Source organism: Phoca vitulina, unplaced genomic scaffold, assembly GCF_004348235.1.
Source record: "Phoca vitulina isolate PV1807 unplaced genomic scaffold, GSC_HSeal_1.0 scaffold31, whole genome shotgun sequence".
Classification (NCBI taxonomy): domain Eukaryota; kingdom Metazoa; phylum Chordata; class Mammalia; order Carnivora; family Phocidae; genus Phoca; species Phoca vitulina.
The window spans coordinates 14,242,396-14,265,064 of record NW_022589734.1 but is presented as its reverse complement, the minus strand read 5'-3'; the positions used below and the strand labels follow the sequence as shown (position 1 = coordinate 14,265,064).

The window sequence follows — 22,669 nt, the reverse complement described above, 5'->3', positions numbered from 1 at the left end:
TCACAGAAGGCTAGTGAGTCCCCAGCTAAAATGGACACCGTTTTTGCTGAATACCTAGGCAGATTCTGGAAAATAAATCAAACAAATTAAAACCAAAAACTTTATTTATAAAGATAAAGACAATGGTTTTGTTTCATCTTCCCAAATTCCCTCCCGTTTTGTTTTTGGTTTGGTTTGGTCTTGTTTTTAAGTGTAAGGCCTTTCAGAGGCGGGACCAGTTAGATCAACTTTGTCAGAAAGTTCTGAAATCTTCATGTGTCTGCTAAAGGCACTAGCTTCACCAGAGTTTCTGAAAAGTTCATGTTTGCAATTATCTAACATTAACAGAAATCCAAAGTAATAACTGAATCTCAACCATGAGTCAGAGAAATCAAACTTCTGGTGTCAAAACAATAATTTAATGGACAAACAAAATATTATCACAGTGAATAAAATATTGAAGCAGTGTCCTGTTTTCATTCAACAGCGTAAAGAGTTTTTTTTTGCTTTACATTTAAAACTCTTTAAAACCAAATTAATTTACTGGCAACTAAAAAAAAAAAAGACTATCACAATATACAAAGAAACACAAATTTAGCACTGCAGACATTATACAAATAAGCAAAATACACAGTACCCACATCCAGAGCTTTCTAGAAATCTCATCATATAACTCACCAATTTATTTGATGTTACATGTCAGACAAAATGAACATTTTTTAAAAACCTTATAAATATATAAATCCAAACCACAAAACACCTCCTAAACATTGTATTTACTCTAAGTACAAATGGATTTTTGGAAACTGTATTCACAATGCTATCTAACCTAGATTTTATGAAATTATAAATGTATTTAGTTATAACTTGGGGCTTCAATTCATTGGACCACACCCCAGTGTGGTTTCCCATCATACTCACCTTGGGCGTACATATTCTCAAAGTCACGAGTTAGAAGATTAAAATCAAACTACCATTCTAAAAATAAGTGTCAATTCTTCCTGAATAAAGAAATCGGACTGGTCCACTGCAACTGTGTCACACAATAAATGTTTCATCACAAACAGGTCGAAGTCATCTTAGTAATGCCCTTTTCTAATGATAATAAATATTTTAATGTTAATTGTCAGTAATGGGTTTTAAGAACTGAAAAGCTTTTTTTTCTTTTTTTTTTTTTTTGACCCAGTTTCTGTGGACATTCTATTCCCTCAAACCTAAAATCTGCTAAACAATTTCTTCTCATAAATATATACATTCAACTTCTCCTACGTCGTGAAAAGGAGTTCATTAACTCAAGTCACACAGCTTAGGCTTTTATTTGAAATAAATTATGCAAGAACGTGACTCCATGCTAAAATGGAGTTTAAAACAAGAGGAAGAGCAACATGTCAAGTTGAGCTCTGTCACCTCCATTTGACTGCCCTTAAAGGTCCTCTCAAGCAGCGCGGCGGCTCTGTGTGTTCCCTGCCCATCGCTTTGGCCAAGTGCAACCCCATTTTGCACAGAAGCCTGAACCATTATGTTCTGGTACAATCCAGCACAGTACAGCAAGAATACTTGGGTTCTCAGCACTTCAATCTGTGAGCTAGAACATCTCAATAATTATTTCTGGGTTTCCACTGCCACAATTTACCCCAAACTGTTATAGGATTAAGTTAAATAAGTCCCTAGTAGAATTTGAAATACAATGGGGGAGGGGGTCGTGGAAATCCTCATATGCCTCTAACTAATTGAAGTAGAACCTCATCCAGGATAAGGGGTGGGACTTGTTGAACAAGGTGGTTAACAAAACTCAACTCAACTGTTTGAGGGCAAGACTCAAATGAAGATTTCCATGAACTGTAACTGCTCTATGAGAATTTCAGAGAAGAGGGAGGAGAGAAGAAAATAAATATGGAGGAAAGGGGCTCAAAGACAAGTAGCCATATTCTGTCATGAAGTTTGCTTTGATGCAAATTCCGCAGTATGTTTAATTCTCTTTAGAAATGTGGCAAAACAGGTATTTAATTAAAACCACACAAGGGCACGAGGCCGAATTTCCTCTTGGCAAAGGAGCATGTCAGAAGGAAGAAGCACCTCACTGGAGCCCCAGACCACAGACAGTGGCCTTAACTTGCAAGAGAACACCTGAAGAGGATTCAGGGCACAGCCAACAACGGGGTGTGGGAGGGGGTGTGGGAGCAGTGTGGGAAGGGGTTCGGGGAGGGGGGTGCAGAATGGGGGTGTGAGGGGGTGTGGGAGGGGGATGAGGGAGGGGGTGGAGGATGGGGGTGTGAGGGGTGAGGGAGGGGGCTGTGGGAGGGGGGTGGAGGACAGGGGCATGAGGGGGGTCCGGGAGCAGTTGGGAAGGGGTGCGGGGAGGGGGGTGCAGGACAGGGGTGTGAGGGGGTGCTGGAGGGGGTGTGGGAGGTATGTGGAAGGGGGGTGGAGGACCGTGGCGTGGGAAGGGGGTGTGGGAAGGTGGTGCGGGAAGGGGGTGCGGGAGGGGGATGCGGGAGGAGGGTGCAGAAGGGGGGTATGAGGGGGTGCAGGAAGGGGGTGCAGGAGGTGTGTGGGAGGGAGATGTGGGAGGGGGATGTGGGAGGGGGAGCAGGGCAGAGACAGGTCACATTTTTCAAGTAGATGTGTCTTGGAACAGCTTTCCTCTTGTGTCCAACCTCCATCATAGATTATCGAGGATTAGAGGAACCAGTTCATCCGTAACCTGCCACAAAGACCCCTACTACAGCCTAACACACCTCTCCCCTGGTGCCTGTCCAGCAGGGTTAAGTGAAATCCCACCCTTTCTGTGGGCAGACTCACAAGAAGAGCTCTGTGAAGGCTTAGCTTATACATTTTTGCATCTTTGCTAACACCTAAGTAGAAAGGAACATTTTTTTATGTCCAGCACACAGGAAAACCAATTGAGTCAAAATTTTGATGAAAAACAGACCACAAACATTTGGCCAATGGCTTTGTTAATGTCATGGACACTAGTCATGGAGAATATAAAATAAATAAATGATAAATTACCTAACTTCAAGGATGGCAATGTGTGTCAAATTTCTTAGTCTGCATATTAATTAAGAAGAAGGTGCCATACAGTCTAGAAATTCGTGACAAACGCACTGGCAAAACCCATACACCATGAGAATAACAAGGCTCGAAGGGACGAGGCTGACAAAGACGACCCCAAGGGTGACTTTCTTAGACACCAGTAAGTAGATCCCTAAGGGTAAGGAGCTGAAGTAGAGCAAACCTAGCAGCCAAACCAACACCCGGATAGACGTCTGGAAGAGTAGAGATGTACAGTTCCACACAGTCCAGTTGTGTGACACGGTGGTAACAGAGTCGAAACTCGCAGGCCTATAAAATTCCACCACGGGAGTGGAGCTCAGAGACGGGGAGCTCTCCCTCTGCACCTCCATGATGGTTATGACCAGGCAGTTGGAGGAAGTGTGAGAAGGACTGACGAGAGACGCCAGCCTCTTGGGGGTCAGCAGCAGCTCGGTAGGGTTTTCGGGCAGGCACTTCTTGCCTTTGCCTCCACAAGTCAAGTTTACCAGGATGTTGTTGTCATCGGGCAGGCTACTAACTTCATCATCTGGCAGGCAGGTCTCAAACCTACAGAAAGGACAGACAATGACGCCTTGCGGGGAGTCCCCAAAGTCGATGATCTTGTAGAGGCATTTGGCACAAACCCTGTGACAACACTCCAGCACTTTGGGTTTCCTCTGCTTCAGATTGTACCGATTATAACAGATCTTACACTCGAGCTCGTCAGAGACCTGAGCCTCTGCTGTGTCGTCTGGCGGCTGACTGGCCATCTTGAATCAAGTCTACGACCTCCCGCCAGAGGCGACTCGCTGAAGAATGACTTCAATTAAGGCGTCTCTCTGAATATCACATCATCCAAATCAGGCGGTGATGCAAAAAGGCAGGACAGGTAGTGACAGAAACCAGAAATCTTCCAGGCATTTTCAGCTTCTACATTCACTCTGTCTCAAACACATATTTTAAAAGGCCACATGAAGGGTCTGCAAAGGAAAAAACAGATTCTAATGTAGTGAACAGTTCACTGAAATGTGCTTCATGGAATTTTCTGAGCTCCAGTCGTTAGAAGCAATAGGTTTAAAGGTTAGAGCCCCGGGACAGGAAAGTGTTGTCTCCATGCTTAGCTTTCTCAATCCACAAACACGATAGTAAAGGAGGAATTAAGATTCCTACTGGTGTAAACACATTCTAGAGCACCATGACTATGACAAAATATAGAGATTTTCTCTCTAAGACTAGTAACAAATTCTGGCCTCTCTGAAAATAAAATGGGTCACGTATCAGAAACAGATACATTTGCAATCAAATTCCATTCAATATAGACTGATTAATTCAGATTATCAACAGTATAAATACCAGTTATCTAAATGCCCTCAACAGTACTTAGGAATATACAAAAGAAGGAAATCTTAAGGATAAATTCACTTAAGGAAGAATGAAGCAAATGACACCTGACAGCCAAGTCTAACTCTCAAAAAAGAGAACTAAACACACACAACACATGCACAGTCACATCTCCAAGCACAAAGAATCGCGCATGCGCGGCTATCAGGAAGAAGCACTCAATGTTCACCTACTTGCCTACTTCATTTCCTGTAAACTCTCTCTCTGTAGTGAACGGAAAGCATAATACAGTCAACAGTGCTCACTGTTGGTCCTCAGGTGCTGTCACTGGCTTTGGACCAAAGGCTGAGGGTTGATTCCATGGGCATGGTCAGCCCCCAATTATTAGTACTAATGAAGGGGGCAGCAGTATGGGATATCTCCACATCATCTCTATTTGGCTTTGATGTATGTGACTTTTTGGTAAAAGATTTGTCTTAAATTATGTTTTGCTTGGGAAAATATCAAAATGTATTTGAATTTCTGAGCACATCCCCCAAGCACTGTAGTAGAAGGTTGTCTCGGCAGTTCTGAGAAGTAGAGCAAAACTACGCTGGGATCAACTTTGCCGTGGGTTGTCCTGCGTAACAGGGAAGAGGCGGTGGGTGGCTCAACTTGAAATACATGAAATTATGAATAGTTGGCTCGTGAATACATATTACCTTCCTTTTTGTGACTTCTGCTAATTTTTTAATTGACTTCATATAATACAAGAATGCATAATGGATAACAGTTGCAAGACATTCCTGGTGGGAAAAGGAAGTTAATCAATAAATAGAATCTCTAGTGCCAACAAAAACATATAGATAGGGTTTACTTTATTTTATTTTTTGAAGTTTTATTTATTTATTTATTTGACAGAGAGAGAGAGCAAGCACAAGCAGGGGGAGCGGCAGGGAGAGGGAGAGAGAAAAGCAGACTCCCCATTGAGCAGGGAGCCCGATGCAGGGCTCAATCCCAGGACCCCGGGGTCATGACCTGAGCCACAGGCAGATGCTTAACAACTAAGCCACCCAGGTGCCCCCAGATAGGGTTTTTTAAAATAGAGTTTACTGGGGCGCCTGGGTGGCTCAGTTGTTAAGCATCTGCCTTCGGTTCAGGTCATGATCCCGGGGTCCTGGGATCGAGCCCCGCATCGGGCTCCCTGCTGAGCAGAGAGTCTGCTTCTCCCTCACCCTCTGCCTGCCACTCTGCCTACTTGTGTCTCTGTGTCAAATAAATAAATAAAATCTTAAAAAAATAGAGTTTATTATATATGAATGCATGTATTTCAGAACTGCTATCATAAGGTCAATTTCTGTATATCCACTCTTACACACACACAGAAAGTATACACAGACACAGACATCCACTCTTCTGTGCCTTTTCCTTCCACGTGCCCTGAATGTTTTCTTCATTCCTGATCCTGTTCATGAAACATGCGCCCATATGGTCACAAAATGTGACTGTATCTTGCCCACAATCCTACAAAGCTGGCTCCTTATTCTCCTTTGGATGAACATCTATCTCCAGGAGGGGAGTCACGGACCAAGAAGGTGTTCTATCCCTGCCACCATTCCCAGTCTTCACTCTCACCGAACGGACCCGGGCCCTGGGCAGGTTACTGCAGATCCACTTCCTGGACAGCTCCCACGCATCAGGCCTCCTGGTCACCACGCGCAGACCGAAGACCCATCCAAACGGAATATTCTGTTCTTTTCTCTCTCTACCCTCCCACTCAGTCTTAATGCCTTCTCAAATCCAGGCATACTGAAACTGATGGTAAGGGCAGAATTCACAGCAGCGATTGCCTCTACTACCATCAAAAGGACTGGTGTATGTGAAGGTGTGTAAAAAAGGAAAAGACAGTACGTAAACATATACATAAAGACATCCGGAAAAGAGACAGTAAAATATTCAGTGAAGATAAATAAGCAAAATTATATCAGAAGCATTGAAAGCTAGAATATGCATCTAGAAACACCAACAAAAGGCTTATGTGTAGGGGCGCCTGGGCGGCTCAGTCGGTTAGGCATCCACTGCTTGTCTTCGGCTCAGGTCGTGACCTTGGGGTTGTGGGATTGAGCCCTAAGTTGAGCTGCACGCTCAGCGGGGAGTCTGCTCGAGATTCTTTCCCTCTGTCCCTCCCCCCATGTGCACGCACTCGCATGTATGCTCTCCCTCTCTCTCCAATAAATAAATAAATCTTAAAAGAAAAAAAAGACACCTACTTTAATTCTAAGACTAAGCCAGCAAACCCACCCCACCAGCTTGAAATACTTCAAGTCCTGCCTGTGAGAGAGGCACTTCCGGGCAGGACTGACTGACAGCCTTGAGCTCTGGTGCAGCCCTAGAAGTGCAGCCAGCACAAGTGTTTCTTCCTGGAATGCCATGAAACAGCATGGTGATCGTTCCTCTCAGGAAGGCAGGGTACCAACTGCAAGAGTTCTTAAAAAATAAATACTTCATCTGTCTCATTGTGACGCTTAGGGTCCCTCAAAGGATTCGATTAATAACCTAAAATCTGTAACTTCATAGGGTTGCCGTTGAGTCAGAGTTATCAAAAAGCTGTGTGTTCCCACCCTGCCTTCACTCCTGACAAAAGCTGGGGACAACAACTGTAATGTGGAGTCAATGAAGCAAGACCCAAAAGAGCACATAGTCAATGATTCCACTTCTGGAAAGCTCAAAAACCAGGCAAATCTAAGCTGTGCAGATGCGAGTTTTGGTGGTGAAACTAAGACGAAAAGCCAGGAAGTTAGTAACATAAAAGTTGGGATCGCTGAGGACTTTGAGGGGGTGGAGCAAGCAGTGTGGGGAGGGCACCAGCTGACAGGCTGACAGCGCCCTGCGGCCTGACCTGGACGGTACTCAGGAGGGTTGGGTTTGTGATACACCATTGGGCGATACATTTTTCTGTGTTATCTACCACAGTAAAACATTCTTTTAAAGTGTTATATATGACAGTAAAAAATAAAAGAAGGGGAGGGAAGGGGAGGGAAAAGAAATCTCTGGCTAAATATTTTAGGTATTTTTTATAGCCCGAATTTTTGTCAGTAGGTATTTTGGATCAACTTATCATCTTTTCCTCTATGGTCTGTAATTCCATTATTATTATTATTTTTTTTTACAAAATAGAAATGTCACTTATTAATCACGTAAATATCCAGGCACTACTGTAAGTCAATATTAAAATGGATGGAATCTCTAAGATGAGCGCATCTGGTGCACGCATTCCTTGATGAGAGCAACTCCTAAAAGTCTGTCTCAGCAGGCACAGGGGAAAGAATCTGGCACACTGAAATTGCCTCAAAAATAAATACGTGTGATTACTTGAGATGATGATGGATGTGTTAACTAACGTCATTGTGGTAAACATTTTACAATACATTCAGACAGCAAATCATGTTGTACACCTTAAACTTACACAGTGTTATGAGTCAATTACATTTCAATAAAGCTGGGGAAAATACAAAAGGTTTTCTTTTCCTGGAAAAATACATGTTCAAATATATGAAGTTGATATTCCTTATTCATCACTTAACAGGCACTGATCCTTTTGTGAAACATCTGGGGTAAGACTCTACACATAAATAATTATCTATTATAAATCTTGGGGATATCGGACAAATGTTTACTTTCCCTGCCCTAAACGTAGGGTACTTACTGCTTGACTCAAATCCACTTCCTCCACTACTTAATTCCTTTCATATTAAAGACGCAAACTTGGCTTATATTTGAAGCAAAGCCCTCCAGTGGACACCTGTTGTTTTTGTCTACCTGGTATCTTTTTCTTCTTTAGACTGAACTGCTCCCCCTTGTGCCACCACGTCTCTGGGGAAGTGTTCCCCACTCACTCAAGCCCTGTGATTGTGCTTGCACTCCCTACCACCCGCTGTACCTCCCGTCTCTCCAAAGGTGTGAGTCTGTGACCCAGGCCTGAGTCATCACAGGACTCCATCATTCCTGCTCACGGGGACTAGTCAGGGTGGGCAAGTGACTCAGACTGAAGTCAATGCTCTTCCCAAGGACTTTGTTATGTGAAGCCAGGGGAAGGAGGAACATGCCAGGGGCCAAGGGAGGGAGCACAGCCCAGAAAAACATGTTTCAAGGAACTGTCATGCCATCAAGAGGGAGAATAAGAGAGAATCAAGCCAAAAATAAAGAGAGAAATACAGGAAAGCAGAAAGCAGAGATATAGACAGATACCTGATGATCACTGCCCTGGGCCTGTGTGAAGGCTCCCAGGAGCCAATAAATTCCCTTTTTTGCTTATGATAATTTTTTGGTTGGATTTCTTTTTCTTTTTTTTTTTTTAAGTTGGATTTCTGCTACTTACTTAAAACACAAAGAGCCCTGGACACAGTTACCGTGTTGTCTTTGATTTGAGAATTTATGTTTTTAGCTAGGTTCCTCTTACTAGTACAGAAATTATAAATAATAAAATTGAATAATGTACTTTAAAAATTTCATTTGTGTGTGTACATGCACATACACATATTCAAATTTAATAAATATGCAAACATCATCATAAATGTCATTATTTATTAGTAGCGTGTGTGTATGTTTATTCGGTTAATGTCTCCTCCATACTCCCTCCACCCATACCAGCCTCTATGCCTCCCTCTTCCCCCAGTAACACTTAGTAACTACCTGGTATGTTTTTTCCATATATATTTCCATGTACACATATTTATCCATGTACATGTAATTATACAGATGCATAGAAGCACAATTTTTCCATTGTTTTCTGACTACTATGTAATACCCAGTTTTCTGCATCTTGCCTTTCCCATACAATAATGGCTCATGGAAAGCTCTCAATTCAACTAATAAGAGCCTTAAATTCCTTTTTTAATGAACGCATATCTCACCATTTGGATATATTGTAATACAGCCAACAATTCCTCTCCTGGCAAACATTCATTTATCCCCATTTCTCCCTAACACAAACATTACGGAGGAGCACAACCTTGTGACACCCTTACATAAGGGTGTTTTTATTTATTAAGAGATAAGGAGTGGAATTCTTTTTTTTTTTTTTAAAGACTTTATTTATTTATTTGACAGAGAGAGATAGTGAGAGAGGGAACACAAGCAGGGGAAGTGGGAGAGGGAGAAGCAGGCTTCCCGCTGAGCAGGGAGCCCGATGAGGGGCTCGATCCCAGGACCCTGGGATCATGACCTGAGCCGAAGGAGACGCTTAACGACTGAGCCACCCAGGCGCCCCAAGGAGTGGAATTCTTGAGTCAAACAGATACTACCTCTGACCTATGTCGCCAGACTGCTCTCCAACAGGAATATAACACAGACTTCGACCACTAGTAACAGGAGGACTCTTATCCCCCAACAGCAATGGATGTTAGTGGACTATAAATTTTTGCCCATCTGAAGGGTGACAGACCATGATTTGGGTTGGAGTACCTTCTCACATATCGGCCTTCTGTGTTTGCTCCTCTCTTAACTACACCTTCTTATTTGCTTATTTTTCTATTGGATTGCTGGGCTTTTCTGGTCAGTTCGTAAACGTTGTCACGAGACATATTAAACTCTGTCCTCCGTATTGCAAACACTTCCTCAAATTTTACCATTTACTGGCTTTGCTTAATATCTTTCGAAATGCAGAATATCTTACTCTTTGGACAGTCATATGTTTATCCTTTCTCTTGTAGCTTCTAGGTCTCCAATCTTAATACTGCTTCTAATATTATATGTGTGGTTATTTTCTTACAAAGTTTGTCTTGCTTTATTTTTAACTTGTTTTCAGCTTTATATACGGTATAAGATACAATCTTAATTTTATTTTCTTCCAAATTTGGACATTTATCTTTGGCAAGGAAATAACCCATTTCTTCTGGTTTTTCAAGTTCGTTGCCATAGCGTTGAATACAGTTATCTCTGCTGTCTTTTTTGATTCGTTCCTGCCTCTCTGATTACATGTTTATTCTCGTTTCTGGTCTCGCAAATTTTTTACTCTTTATTTCCTAATCAAACACATAAATCTTTCTATCTATTTTGTTTTTTCAAGGAACTACTGTATGTATTTGTCCTTTACATTATTTTTTGTTTTATTAACTTTGGCTTTTATCTTTATTATTCCCTCTGTCTAATTTATGTTAGTTTTGTCATTCTTTTTTCTCACTTCATAATAAGAGTACACTTTGTCTTTATTCTTAAATAATGAAAACATCTAAAGCCTGTAAAATTTCCACTAGCTACAGCTTTCACTGTATTCCACAGCTTTTGCAATAAATTGTGCTCCTTTGATTGATTTCTAGATATCTTGTAAATTGACTTTTGTTTTCTCCTTTGATGCTAGGGTTGAAAAGAATGTTTTTAAGTTTCCAAATAGTAAAGGTTCTTTTTACTACCTCCTGTTATTTATTTCGAATATTACTGGATTTTGATCAGAGAACAGGATCTATAAAAATCCCTTTTCCTTTGAATTTGCTAAGGTCATCCTTGTGGTCAAATATATGATCACGTTTTGTAAGTGATCCAGAAAACGAATATTCTCTACTGAAGGGATCTAAAGTGTCACATATCCATTGAATCCATTTTTATTTATTCAATTTCTCCATCTCAGGGTTCTATACAAGGTTAATACAGGTTGAGACAAGCAAGAGATGTTTATTAAAGTGTCTCACCATAACTATTATTTGCATTTCTAATACTTTTGCTTTATAGATTTAGTGGCTATGTTATTCTATATATAGAGGTTTATTTACCTCCCTCATAAACTATGCCTTTTAAAAAGTATTATGTAATATCTTTCCTTATCCTGCTTATGCCTTTAACTTTAATACTACCTGTAAAACCCTCATATTGCTAGTTCTTCTGACTCTCTGTCTTTGCCTGGGATCTTTGTCCATCCTTTTATGTTGGCTTTCTACCACTTTGTTTCAAGTGTTTTTTTATAAACACCAGGTAACTGGGTTTTGCTTATTAACTCAGTCTAACAGTATCAAATGTTTCATTGGGAAAATTCAGTTCATTTTCATTTTGGTTAAAAATTAGGTGATGGCATCTCTGATTCTAACAAAGCAGCAAATTTCTTTTACCCTGACAGGGAAATGGCAGCTTGGGTGTGTATGTGGCTTTCAGGCTGCTGACTTTCTGTCTCCATGGTCTACAGAAGTTACTCTACCATCTCTAGCACACTATGTCATCCATGAGAAATCAGGGACTGGTCTGATACTTCTTAATGGTAGGTAATTTGGGGGCACCTAAGTGGCTCAGTCGGTTAAGCTTCTGCCTTCGGCTCAGGTCACGATCCCAGGGTCCTGGGATCGAGCCCCGCATCGGGCTCCTTGCTCAGCAAGGGAGCCTGCTTGTCCCTCTCCCTCTGCCCCTGCTCATGTGCGCTCTCTCTGTCTCTCACTCGCTCACTCTATCTCTCAAATAAATAAATAATTTTTAAAAAATAAATTTAAAAAACGGTAGGTAATTTGTTCTCTTTGCCTGGAAGCTTCCAAGATTTTGCTTTTTATTCATAAGAGTACAAGCATTTTCCTAGTATCTACAGAGATTTTTTTTTTTTTATAAATCTTGGCTGGAACTTAATGAGTCACTTGAATTTATAGACTCAAGTCCTGATTTTTAAGCTCAGAAAATTTGTTTCTTATATTTATTTAATTACTGCCTTTCCTCCATCCGTTTCTTTTCCTCCTTCTGGCTTTCCTGTTAACTCACATGTTCTATTTCCTAGACCCCTTTTCTCTTGTGATTTCCATCCTTTTATATTTTTGTTCTGTGCTTTCAGATTCTTCCACTTGCCTGACCAGGCTACTAATTCAAGTCTCGGGAATGATCATCACCTCCTTTAATTCATTTACTGAACCATTTGATTGAAAAATTACGCATTTCATCTCGAGGAAGTCTTTTTGTACTGCATTTAAATCTCCTTATGTGCTCTTACTATTTTTTGTCAGGTTGTCATCTGTCTCCAGCTGCTGCTCTACGGCGTTAACCACGTGTTCTCTCCGTTCTCATAGACTGTCTTCTCTTTGGCGGTGGTGCCATTCCTGGCGCCATTACTTCTCTTTGTCCTATCACTGGGGCTCAGGTCTGATTGTTGGAGGACCCATGTGGCTGCACTTCTATAAGGAGTGGGAGCACGGTGGTCTCTATTCCTGAACAGCAACTCCTCCTGTGGCAGTATGACAGTAGGCAGGCACCAGGGCCATGCCAAGACACCAGGAGGGAGGACTTTATGCTCCAGAGTCTCCTCAGACTCTCCCAGCCTCCCAAACAGGAGGACTCAGCCCAAGTGTTCGTTTTCTCCTCGGTCTCTTATGGGACACACACACACACACACACACACACACACAAGCACACACAGAGAGATACAATGGAGTGAGATTTTCAATCCCTCACCCTCTGTAGTTCAAGCTCTATATCGTATCCCATGCATTCTGATCCTCCCCCAGGACTCATCAGATGCCCGTCTTTATTGCCAGCCCAGCCCAGTCCAGGAAGAAAGCCCCCACCTGTTCCCTGTCACCCTCAACTTCCACGCAGCTCAAGGCTTCACTGCACTGAGTGCTCAGCTGGCTCCAGGAATGGTCTGGGTCAGGAGAGGCAAAGGAGAATTGAGAATGGCAGGATAGTGAGCCATTTTACCTTGCTATCTCCCCAGAATCCTCAACCAACTATAATTCCTGGATTTCTTTTTCAAATACTTATCCAGTTGGGAAATGTGGGAATTTGTGATAAAAGCTTAATTGGGGGAAAACATGGCAGTCCTCATAATGTTCGGTGACTACTATGTAAAGATACTGATATTTATCTGATATTTATCTCTAAGTTCACAACGATTTTTGAAATTCAGTTTTTAAAAAACTTCATCCTTCTGCATATTCTTTCGTTTTCTTTCTTCTATAGCAAATTGTCTTACCCCAAGAACACATAAACTTGACACCAAGAGTATCAGAATCCTTTTACTTTTTCTTTGGTTATCTTGCCAAAATAATACCTCTCAAGTTCTACTTTTTATTTCAGAGACTTGTATTAGCACATACAAGTTATATCAAAAAGCCACTAGATAAGAATTATTCATATTTTTCTATTTCAGATATTCATATATACTTTTAAAAACTTAACACTATTTGTGGTCTTTTCTGTTTGGGTCTTAGGCTATTTTGGGTCTTCTTCCCCAACTTTTAGTGATATAACACTTTCATTTCAATTTTAAATTTATTAGTAGACCATTTTACTTAACTATCCTTTGCCCTTCCCCTATCACATATAGTAGATTGCACACAAATAGGGTTGTAATAATTCTCCATAGCCCTTTGCAATGTGACTTTTCCTTCATCCCATCAATAGGTGGAGGAATCTGCTTCCCTACCCCTGAAATCTAGGTTGGCCTTTTGACTTCCTTTGACTAACAAAGTTGAGTGACTTTGTGAGAGTTCTGAACCCTGACCTCAGGGTGCCTTGTGGCTTCTGCTCTTGCCTTCTTGGGACACTGGCCATGTGAAGAAGCCCAGGCTAGTCTCCCTGAAGATGAGAAGCCCAGACAAAAGCCAGCACCAACACCAACATCAGTCATGTGAATGAGACCATCATCGAGCAACCAGCCTCTGTTGAACTGCCAGGGATTATAGCCACGTGAATGACTGACCCCAAGACGGATCAGCCGAAGAATCATCCCTACTGAACCCAGTAGAATATATTGATCCACAGAATCATAAGTAAAATGGCTGTTATATTAAGCCACCATGTTTTGAAGTGGTTTGCTTTACAATAATAGATAACCAACATGTCATGCGAAACTATCCCTTTCTGACCTAATTCAAAACTAATCTCTGTCCGAAGAAATTATTTTCCTCATTTATCATGGCAATCACTCCTACCTTGAAGATTTACTTTCTTACGTACTCTGAAGCTGCCTAACCCTGCAGCTCTGGCAATTTTTGTTTGTGTTAGAAAATTCTTGGTCAAAATATAGTTCTTGTATTTTTTCTATATATAAACTTTTATAACTTTTATTACCATAGTTTCTGGTAATTAGTATATGTGCTGTGGAAGCAAGCACATAGTTTCTGTTAATTAAAAGAATCTCTATAAGAAGCTCAAAAATTTTAGAAATATTGCATAACCTTCCCAACAGTGAAGGGCAATTATAATCCTCATTTAATAGATGTGTAAAGGCCCATAGAAGGTAACCGTTTTCTCCAAGATTCCATAAGTCAAGATAAAGGAAGCTCAAAAAACAAGCTGTCACTGTGATCTTATTTTTGGCCTATCCAGGGCTCTATCCTGTGTATCACTCTACTGTCTGTACGAGTTAATTTTCTATGTCTCAGGGTGAGTTTAGGTTCTTCAAAGTCTTTCTCATACATTTCATTTAGCCTGAATCATGCTCCCAGAGTCCATCAACCATTTTAATTTGGCACCAACAGGACAGCTTATATTTTCTCCCCTTATGAAACAGCAACAACTGCCAGGTTTCAACTCATTTCCTGGATCCTCCTCCCATCCTGGAAAATAAACATTATTAACATTGCTTTCTCCATGATGAGTCAAGGTATTTTAAAGGGCTCTCTAATAAACAAACAAACAAACAAACAAAAACTCATACAAACTAAGGTATCATCATTTCCATGATCTATGGTTTCTGTTTTTAGAGTCGGTGCTAACGATTTGCTTCTGCCTTTAATTTCTTCTTTTGCAAAAGGAGCCTCGCTCTTCAAACATTGTCATTTCATGAGCATTGCTTTTTATGACAGCCTAAATTCTTTGACTAATAATTCTATCCCCCAACATACAGGAAAGATCTGGGCACTAGAACACCATTCTTCTTTGTGAATGATCAAGGGAGAACATTGGTTGTGGAGTTTTTTAAAAAATATATTTACTTAGGGGCACCTGGGTGGCTCAGTCATTAAGCGTCTGCCTTCAGCTCAGGTCATGATCCCAGGGTCCTGGGATCGAGACCCACATCGGGCTCCCTGCTCCATGGGAAGCCTGCTTCTCTCTCTCCCACCCCCCCGCTTGTGTTCCCTCTCTCGCTGTGTCTCTGTCAAATAAATAAATAAAATCTTTTAAAAAAATATGTATATATATTTATTTACTTGAGAGAGAGAGACCGAGAGAGGGAAACAAGCAGACTCCCCGATGAGCGCAGAGCCTGACATGGGTCTCAATCCCAGGACCCTGAGATCATGACCTGAGCCAAAATCAGGAGTTGGACACTTAACCGACTGAGCCACCCAGGTACCCCAAAAACATGGGTTTTTAAGCTCAGCTATTGACAAATAACACCCTTGCCATCTCGCTGATGCCAAACCTCTCATTCACAAAAACCAAATCTTAGTGTCTGTGGTACTTGAATCTCAAATTAAGCTGAAACCATACATGTGGCATCTACCTTTAAGAAAGTCCAGTTTTGGGGCATCTGGGTGGCTCAGTTAAGTGACTGCCTTTGGCTCAGATCATGATCCCGGGGTTCTGGGATTGAGCCCCACATGGGGCTCCCTGCTCAGTGGAGAGCCCGCTTCTCCCTCTCCCTCTACCACTCCCCCACTTGTGCTCTCTCTCTCTCAAATAAAAAAAATCTTTAAAAAAAAAGTCCAGTTTTTTCACCTAGAGATTTGTAACTTGGCTTCCAGTTCAAGTTTGAAAAACTCTCATTATCATTAATAATTACGAATCACCAAAATGTTGGTCTCAGCCCCAGTTATAGTTCTCCCTTGGGAAACATTAGCAATATTTGAACTTTCTTATTATAGCATAATAGTCTCAGAGTTCAGGTTTTTGCTATTATGCCTTTTCATTAAAAACAATCTTTTTTGTTCTAATAAAAGGCTATAACTTAGAAAACCCTAAAAGGATAGGCTCAACAGATGGCAAGCACTCATTCTTAAAGGATCAACAGCTGACTCTAAATGAATTTAACCTGCAACACCAATAACCCTTAATGGTTGTTTAGCGGCATACTGAGAATTCCAGAAACTTCCCTCAAAGACTAAAACTCTTATTTTACCCCTCCTCCAAGACCAAGCAATTTAATTTGATAGGGAATCATAATCTATTAGAATACAGCCAAATTAATGATCTAGAATTCCAGGCAATTAATTCTGGATAAGAAGCTACTATTTATACATATGGAGAGATTAATGATGCATTTTTTGATGCGTACAATCTTATGACGCTAGGGTTTTAAACCAATGAATGTCCAGCAACAAGGGGGGAAAATAGGTACTCCTCACCCAATGCATAGTTATCCACATCTGCAACCTCAGGGCCCTGGACATACAGGAGCATGCCCATCACTTTCAGGCAGTCTGAAATGGAAACACATAGGGATCTGGAATCAGGAGACCTATATTTGCGGGCTGGCTCTGATATTGACCGGTTATATGATTTTGAGCTAAGGAGATCAAGAACGCTGCCTCACAAGGCTGTCGTGAGGATTCAATGAAATCATACAGGCATAAATGTTTTGCAAAAATAAGCACTATATGGGTGCTATAAGAAATTTAGAAATAATGTATCCATTGATATTTTTAAAGTACTGCAGCCTTCTAAACTGGTCGTACATATAAGACTCCACATTGAATGCAGTACCAAAAGATACACAGGTTTTCTGTCTCTAGATAGAGCGCCCTGCAAGTAAAGCATAATCTTCTGCAATTTTGCAATTCATAATATCCTCCACTACCTGATGAATTAAAAAAGAAATTTCATTACATTTTTCTTATTTATTCTATCTATATGAGGCATTAGCAGGTAATGAAGAAGTCTTATAAGTTTAGATTGTTTGCTTTGTACCTTCCTCTTTACTTGGAAGGGGCAAAGATATGATTTAAGAAGATCAAGGGTTATTAGGAATACAGGCTGCAAATTACATTATTAAAAGTGACTGCATCCTTTCCCATTAAACAGATCTCTTTGCTATTAATGCCTTCCTCCATAATTTCCATTGGCCAAGGCTTAATAAAACTCTCTAACCATATCAAGAAAGAATAAAATATCTAAAGAAACTAACACAGGTGCTTTGTACCATTTCTACAATTTCAAACTTAGGTGGAAGTAGCTTAATTATTGTGATGCCAATTCCCGCAAATGAAACTAATATTACACACACACACACACACACATGCAAATATTCCCTCTTCTTCCAAACCAATGTAACTACCTTTCTTTATCTCTTTTTAATTTTTTATTGTTATGTTAATCCCCATACATTACATCTTTAGTTTTAGATATAGTGTTCCATGATTCATTGTTTGTGCATAACACCCAGTGCTCCATGCAGAACGTGCCCTCCTCAATACCCATCACCAGGCTAACCCATCCTCCCACCCCCCTCCCCTCTAGAACCCTCAGTTTGTTTTTCAGAGTCCATCGTCTCTGTAACTACCTTTCTTTAGGAAGACAGAAGTAATATATCTACTTGTCAAAAAACAATACAGTTATACTCCGGAAACCATTTTGAAAATGAAAGACTTTTGATATATTTTTATCAGTGTATTAGTAATTGATAGAAAAGTTGTATCCACTGCTATGGAAACTCACTCAAAAGAGCAACAGTTGGATTTAATTCTTGATAGACTCATGATCTAGCTCTCTTTTGTCACTATCTCCTTCATTTAATCATTCAACAAGTATTCTCCTCATGCCTATTTTGTGTCAGGCTAGATGCCAGATGCTGGGGATGCAAGGACAAATAAGATGAGATTTCTGAAAGCAGAAGCTGATTATAAGGATCCTTTTCTGCCCTCATCTTATTTCACCTCTCAAGCGCTTTCTACCCAAAGACCACCCCTTTCCTCCTGAAACCCTCTCTTCTCATTTCTTCAGTGATTGAAGCACTGTTCCAGCTCTCTTCCTGACCGCTCTTTCTCAATGTTCTCTGCCAGTTCCTCTTCTATCAAATCTCTAAATGCTGGAGCATCCTAGCACTTGGCCTTGAGCCACTGTTCTTCTGTTTGCAATCTTTCCCTTGGATTGTCTCATCTACTCCAACAGCTTTCAATACCATCTGACAATTCCCCCCAGTTTTATATCTGCAGCTCATAACTTTCTTCTGGGTTCCAGACTGCCTACTGAACACCACCACTTGTATTCTTATAAATATTTCAAATTCGGGGCGCTTGGGTAGTGCAGTCAGTTAAGCATCCAACTCTTGATTTCGCCCAGGTCATGATCTCAGGTCATGAGATCGAGCCCCACGTGGAGCCCGCTCAGGATGGAGTCTGCTTGACTTTCTCCCTCTTCCTTTGTCCCTCCCCACCCCCCGCTTTCGCACTCTTTCTCTCTCTCCAAAAGAAATAAATTTTTAAAAAATATATTTCAAATTTAACCTAAGTCTAAGACCAGTCTTAGTTTTCATCTCTAACTCCCACCCAACACAGTTTTCCCATCATAACAAATGGCACCACCATTCTCTCAAGTTTTCAGCCAAAATGACTCCAACTAGGAGTCATCTTTGATTCTACACTGTGTCTCATCCTCACATCCAATCTATTAGCAAGTCAACTCAACTCTGCTTCCAAAGCATGCCTCTAATCTTCCACCTTCATCCAACCTTCGACCTTGTCCACTATAAAACTGCCTCCTAACTATTCTTCCCACTTCCAAGCTTGCCCCACTACAAACTGTTTTCCTTGCAATAGCCAAAAGTGAGTTTCCAAAAATATCAATTAGATTATATCTATTTCGTATTCAATAGTTTTCCGCTAAGTACAGATTAAAATCCAAACTCCATACAGCAAGGCACTACGGTGTGGCCCCTGCCTTCCATCCAGTCCCACCTTGAACCACCGGACACACTGCCTTCCTGTCACATAGGCCTTTGTTAAGTTCCGTGAATAGTCCAAGCTCTTTCCTGCTTTAGGCTATGTCCTTGATGTGGATTGTCCTTGCCAAGCTCATTCTCCCTTACAGATCTCAACTTCAGTATAAAGTCTTCAAGGAGCACCTCCCTAATTACCTCATTTTTAAAATTCCTTACCATTGGGACCCCTGGGTGGCTCAGTCCGTTAAGCGTCTGCCTTCGGCTCAGGTCATGATCCCAGCGTCCTGGGATCGAGTCCCACATCGGGCTCCCTGCTCAGCGGGGAGCCTGCTTCTCCCTCTCTCTCTGACTGCCACTCTCCCTGCTTGTGCTCTCTCCCTTTCTCTGACAAATAAATAAAATCTTAAAAAAAAAATTAAAATTCCTTACCATTTATTTTCTATCATAGCACCGTTTTCTTTCTCCAACAACCTTCTACAAGCTCAATTTAACTAATTAATTTGTCTGTCCTCAATCTCCACCACTGGAATGTAATTTCTAAGAATACAAGAGCCTTTGATACGTTGTTTATCACTATAGCACAAGCACCTATCAGAAGCCAGCACAGAGTAACTACTTGCCAAATAAATAAATATATTGAATGATCTCCAAGATTCCTCCGCTCTCCATCCATCCGTGATAGTGTACCACACCCTCCAGAGGATGTGACAAAGTCAGCACTTTGTCTTGATAGTCTTGAATGCTATACATTTTTAACCTAGATTTTTAAATTATAAATCTAGGGGCGCCTGGGTGGCTCAGTCGGTTGGGCAACTGCCTTCGGCTCTGGTCATGATCCCAGGGTCCTGGGATCAAGCCCCACATCGGGCTCCCTGCTCCGCGGGAAGCCTGCTTCTCCCTCTCCCACTCCCCCTGCTTGTGTTCCCTCTCTTGCTGTGTCTCTCTTTATCAAATAAATAAATAAAAGCTTTAAAATAAATAAATAAACAATAAATCTAATACCCCATCATTTCCATGAAGAAATATTGAATCTGATCAGCTGAACTTCCCAAAAATCTTTAACTATAAAATATGTATGTCAAAATATTCATAAATCATAGCATCTGGGAAGCCTTTAATATATGTTGAACAAATGAATGAATTCCTTTATCTTCATCACTGAAAATCCGCAGTTTTCATACCTATTTGTCCACTGTCAGCATCGGGTGTAGGCTCAAAGATATGCATTAGTACCATTTATAGGATACAATTCCTTTAGGACTGTTGCTCTGTAAATGTCCAGACAGCAACCTGAGAAGGTATATGTTGTCTTTAAGACTATAATTTCTCTAAATGTATCCTTATATACTTAGCAAAACAGTCATTGTTACTATACCTAAATACAGCTTTCTCAAAATTATTATAGATACAACAAAAGCTAGAAAGATGTTATTTTATAATATTACTCTAAAATAAAAACAAAGTGACAAAAATATTTTTCCTTTTCATCTTTCCCCAAAGTGTTTTGCTCACTTCCCATAATTCTAAAGGATCTATCATCTCTTCCCCAGCATTAATAAAAATGTTTAAAATACCTCCTAAAAGGGAATATATTTACAGTTACCAAAGTCCAACTGCGCTCTGACTCAGCAAAATGAGAACAATCCAGTTAATGAAATGCTTCAATTAATAAGGGGCAAAAAGGTTTATAAAGGGGAAAATATCACTTCTAAATCCTACCACATTTACTATATGTCTTAATTCAAGATTGGCAAGGAGAAGCAGAACTACAGTTAGATTTTATTGCATTTATTTGCCCTGAATGGCGTTTCTCAATAGGCTTTTCAGACTCAATCTTAATGACTGTATCACCCCACCACACGGCTACATAATGCATTACTGGATTGACATATACTTGATGGTGAAGATTAGGATACAGTGAAAAGCTGCAATTTTTTTTTTTTGATGAAATAAAAGTGATAGTTGTACAGGAAAAGAAGCACACCGTTAGGGAAGATAGTTTTATATTTATTACATATTAAGGTTAAGCAATTGTGTTGTGTGACAGACATATTAAACACTCATATTCTCAAAAGGCAAACCTGGAAGAGCACGGCTCTCTTTTTTATCAGCCCAGAAAATAATTGGCTTAGGGAAGCTTTTAAGTTATGAAAAAAATAAATTCCTCTTTATTTTATGGTTGAGAGAAAAATACAGCTCAGCTGCTGGCATCCCTGAAGGTGGTCAGAATGAGTCTGGAAAATCTTCACGGAAAGGAGGGAAATGTGTAGTGGGACAAGATATGTTAAATACAGAAGTAATGTCATAGAGTAGTCTAAAGCAAAGGACAGCCCGCAGAGACTGGGCCAACGCAGACAGGATGTAATGGAAGCGGAAAATAAATAGCTATTAACAACAAGAGTGCAGTGTGAAATGAGGAAGCAAAAGAAAGCAAGGATGTATGCAACCATGAAGTGAATGCTTAGTCTCAGAGATGAGAGGCTTAGAGAAGGATAGATTAAGACCCCTAAAAAGAAAGATCACAGTGCACTCAGGGAAAGAGAAGTCCCCCAACATCCTTCCTATCTATTCTTCCAATAAAACACACAGCAGGGCCCACCTTACCACATCCTGGTTGATACTAACTTTATCAACCCTTCCAATAAAGCCAAACTCAACTTACAACAGTCAAAGATGGACTGTCTGTATGCCAAGTGTATCCTTATATAACTGACTATGTAATGGCTGAAATTGAGAAATTGGGGCAAAAGTATCATGTGGCTCTAAGGATTGTCAAGGATCCAAGATTTGAATGATTACCATGCACACACAAAGGAAGCAGATGACTGCTTAGTATAGAGAGTAACTCAACACAAGTGTTATACTGTGGCCACAGTTGACTGGGATCTTAAGGGAAGGATCCAGAAGATCCCTGGAGTTCCCATCAGGGACATTTCTAACCATAGGTACAACACTGAGCAGATGCCAATTGATTATAGAGCCCCTCGGTTCTAATTCTTAATAGAGTTCCTCTGCCTTCTTTTACCAACTTTTCCCGTTACCAATTCTTACAGCAATATGCTATAGCATGAATTATTATTCCACTTATTCATTTGCTTTGTTATGAGCTGAGTATGGTTAAATACACTCACTTTCTAATGTTGTTTTGAAATTGATATTTTGTATCATTTTAAAATTTGTTGCATCTTGGGCGCCTGGGTGGCTCAGTTGGTTAAGCAACTGCCTTCAGCTCAGGTCATGATCCCAGGATCCTGGGATCGAGTCCCACATCGGGCTCCCGGCTCAGCGGGGAGCCTGCTTCTCCCTCTGACCCTCTCCCCTCTCATGCTGTTTCTCTCTCACTCACTCTCTAATAAATAAATAAATAAATAAAATCTTTAAAAATAAAAAATAAAAAAAATAAAATTTGTTGCATCTTTTTATAAATCAGATGACTGCCACAAATAAAATTAAATTAAATTAAAATAAATAACTCCTGAGAGATAACTTTCAGAAAGCTTTAAACCCATCTTCAAATCAAGAAATCAATCCCATTTGCAACTGCACCAA

At 40.6% G+C, this 22,669-nt stretch overlaps 1 protein-coding gene and 1 pseudogene across 1 annotated transcript; one reads left to right on the top strand and one right to left on the bottom strand.

Moving 5' to 3' along the window:
• Positions 1 to 2,568: 2,568 nt before the first annotated feature.
• RNF182 (ring finger protein 182) lies at positions 2,569 to 16,813 on the bottom strand. The gene is made up of 2 exons (XM_032424976.1): positions 16,590 to 16,813; positions 2,569 to 3,995 (listed from the first exon to the last, which is right to left on the bottom strand). Exon 2 carries the CDS (start codon positions 3,783 to 3,785, stop codon positions 3,042 to 3,044), a length of 744 nt encoding a protein of 247 aa, XP_032280867.1. The 5' UTR covers positions 3,786 to 3,995; positions 16,590 to 16,813; the 3' UTR covers positions 2,569 to 3,041.
• Positions 16,814 to 20,119: 3,306 nt separating this feature from the next.
• Positions 20,120 to 22,259, top strand: LOC116645002 (annotated as a pseudogene).
• The last annotated feature ends 410 nt before the right edge of the window (positions 22,260 to 22,669 follow it).

What these genes read in the sequence shown, in the direction of transcription:
- RNF182 (XM_032424976.1), bottom strand. Translation starts at nt 3,785, where the DNA reads ATGGCCAGTCAGCCGCCAGACGACACAGCAGAGGCTCAGGTCTCTGAC.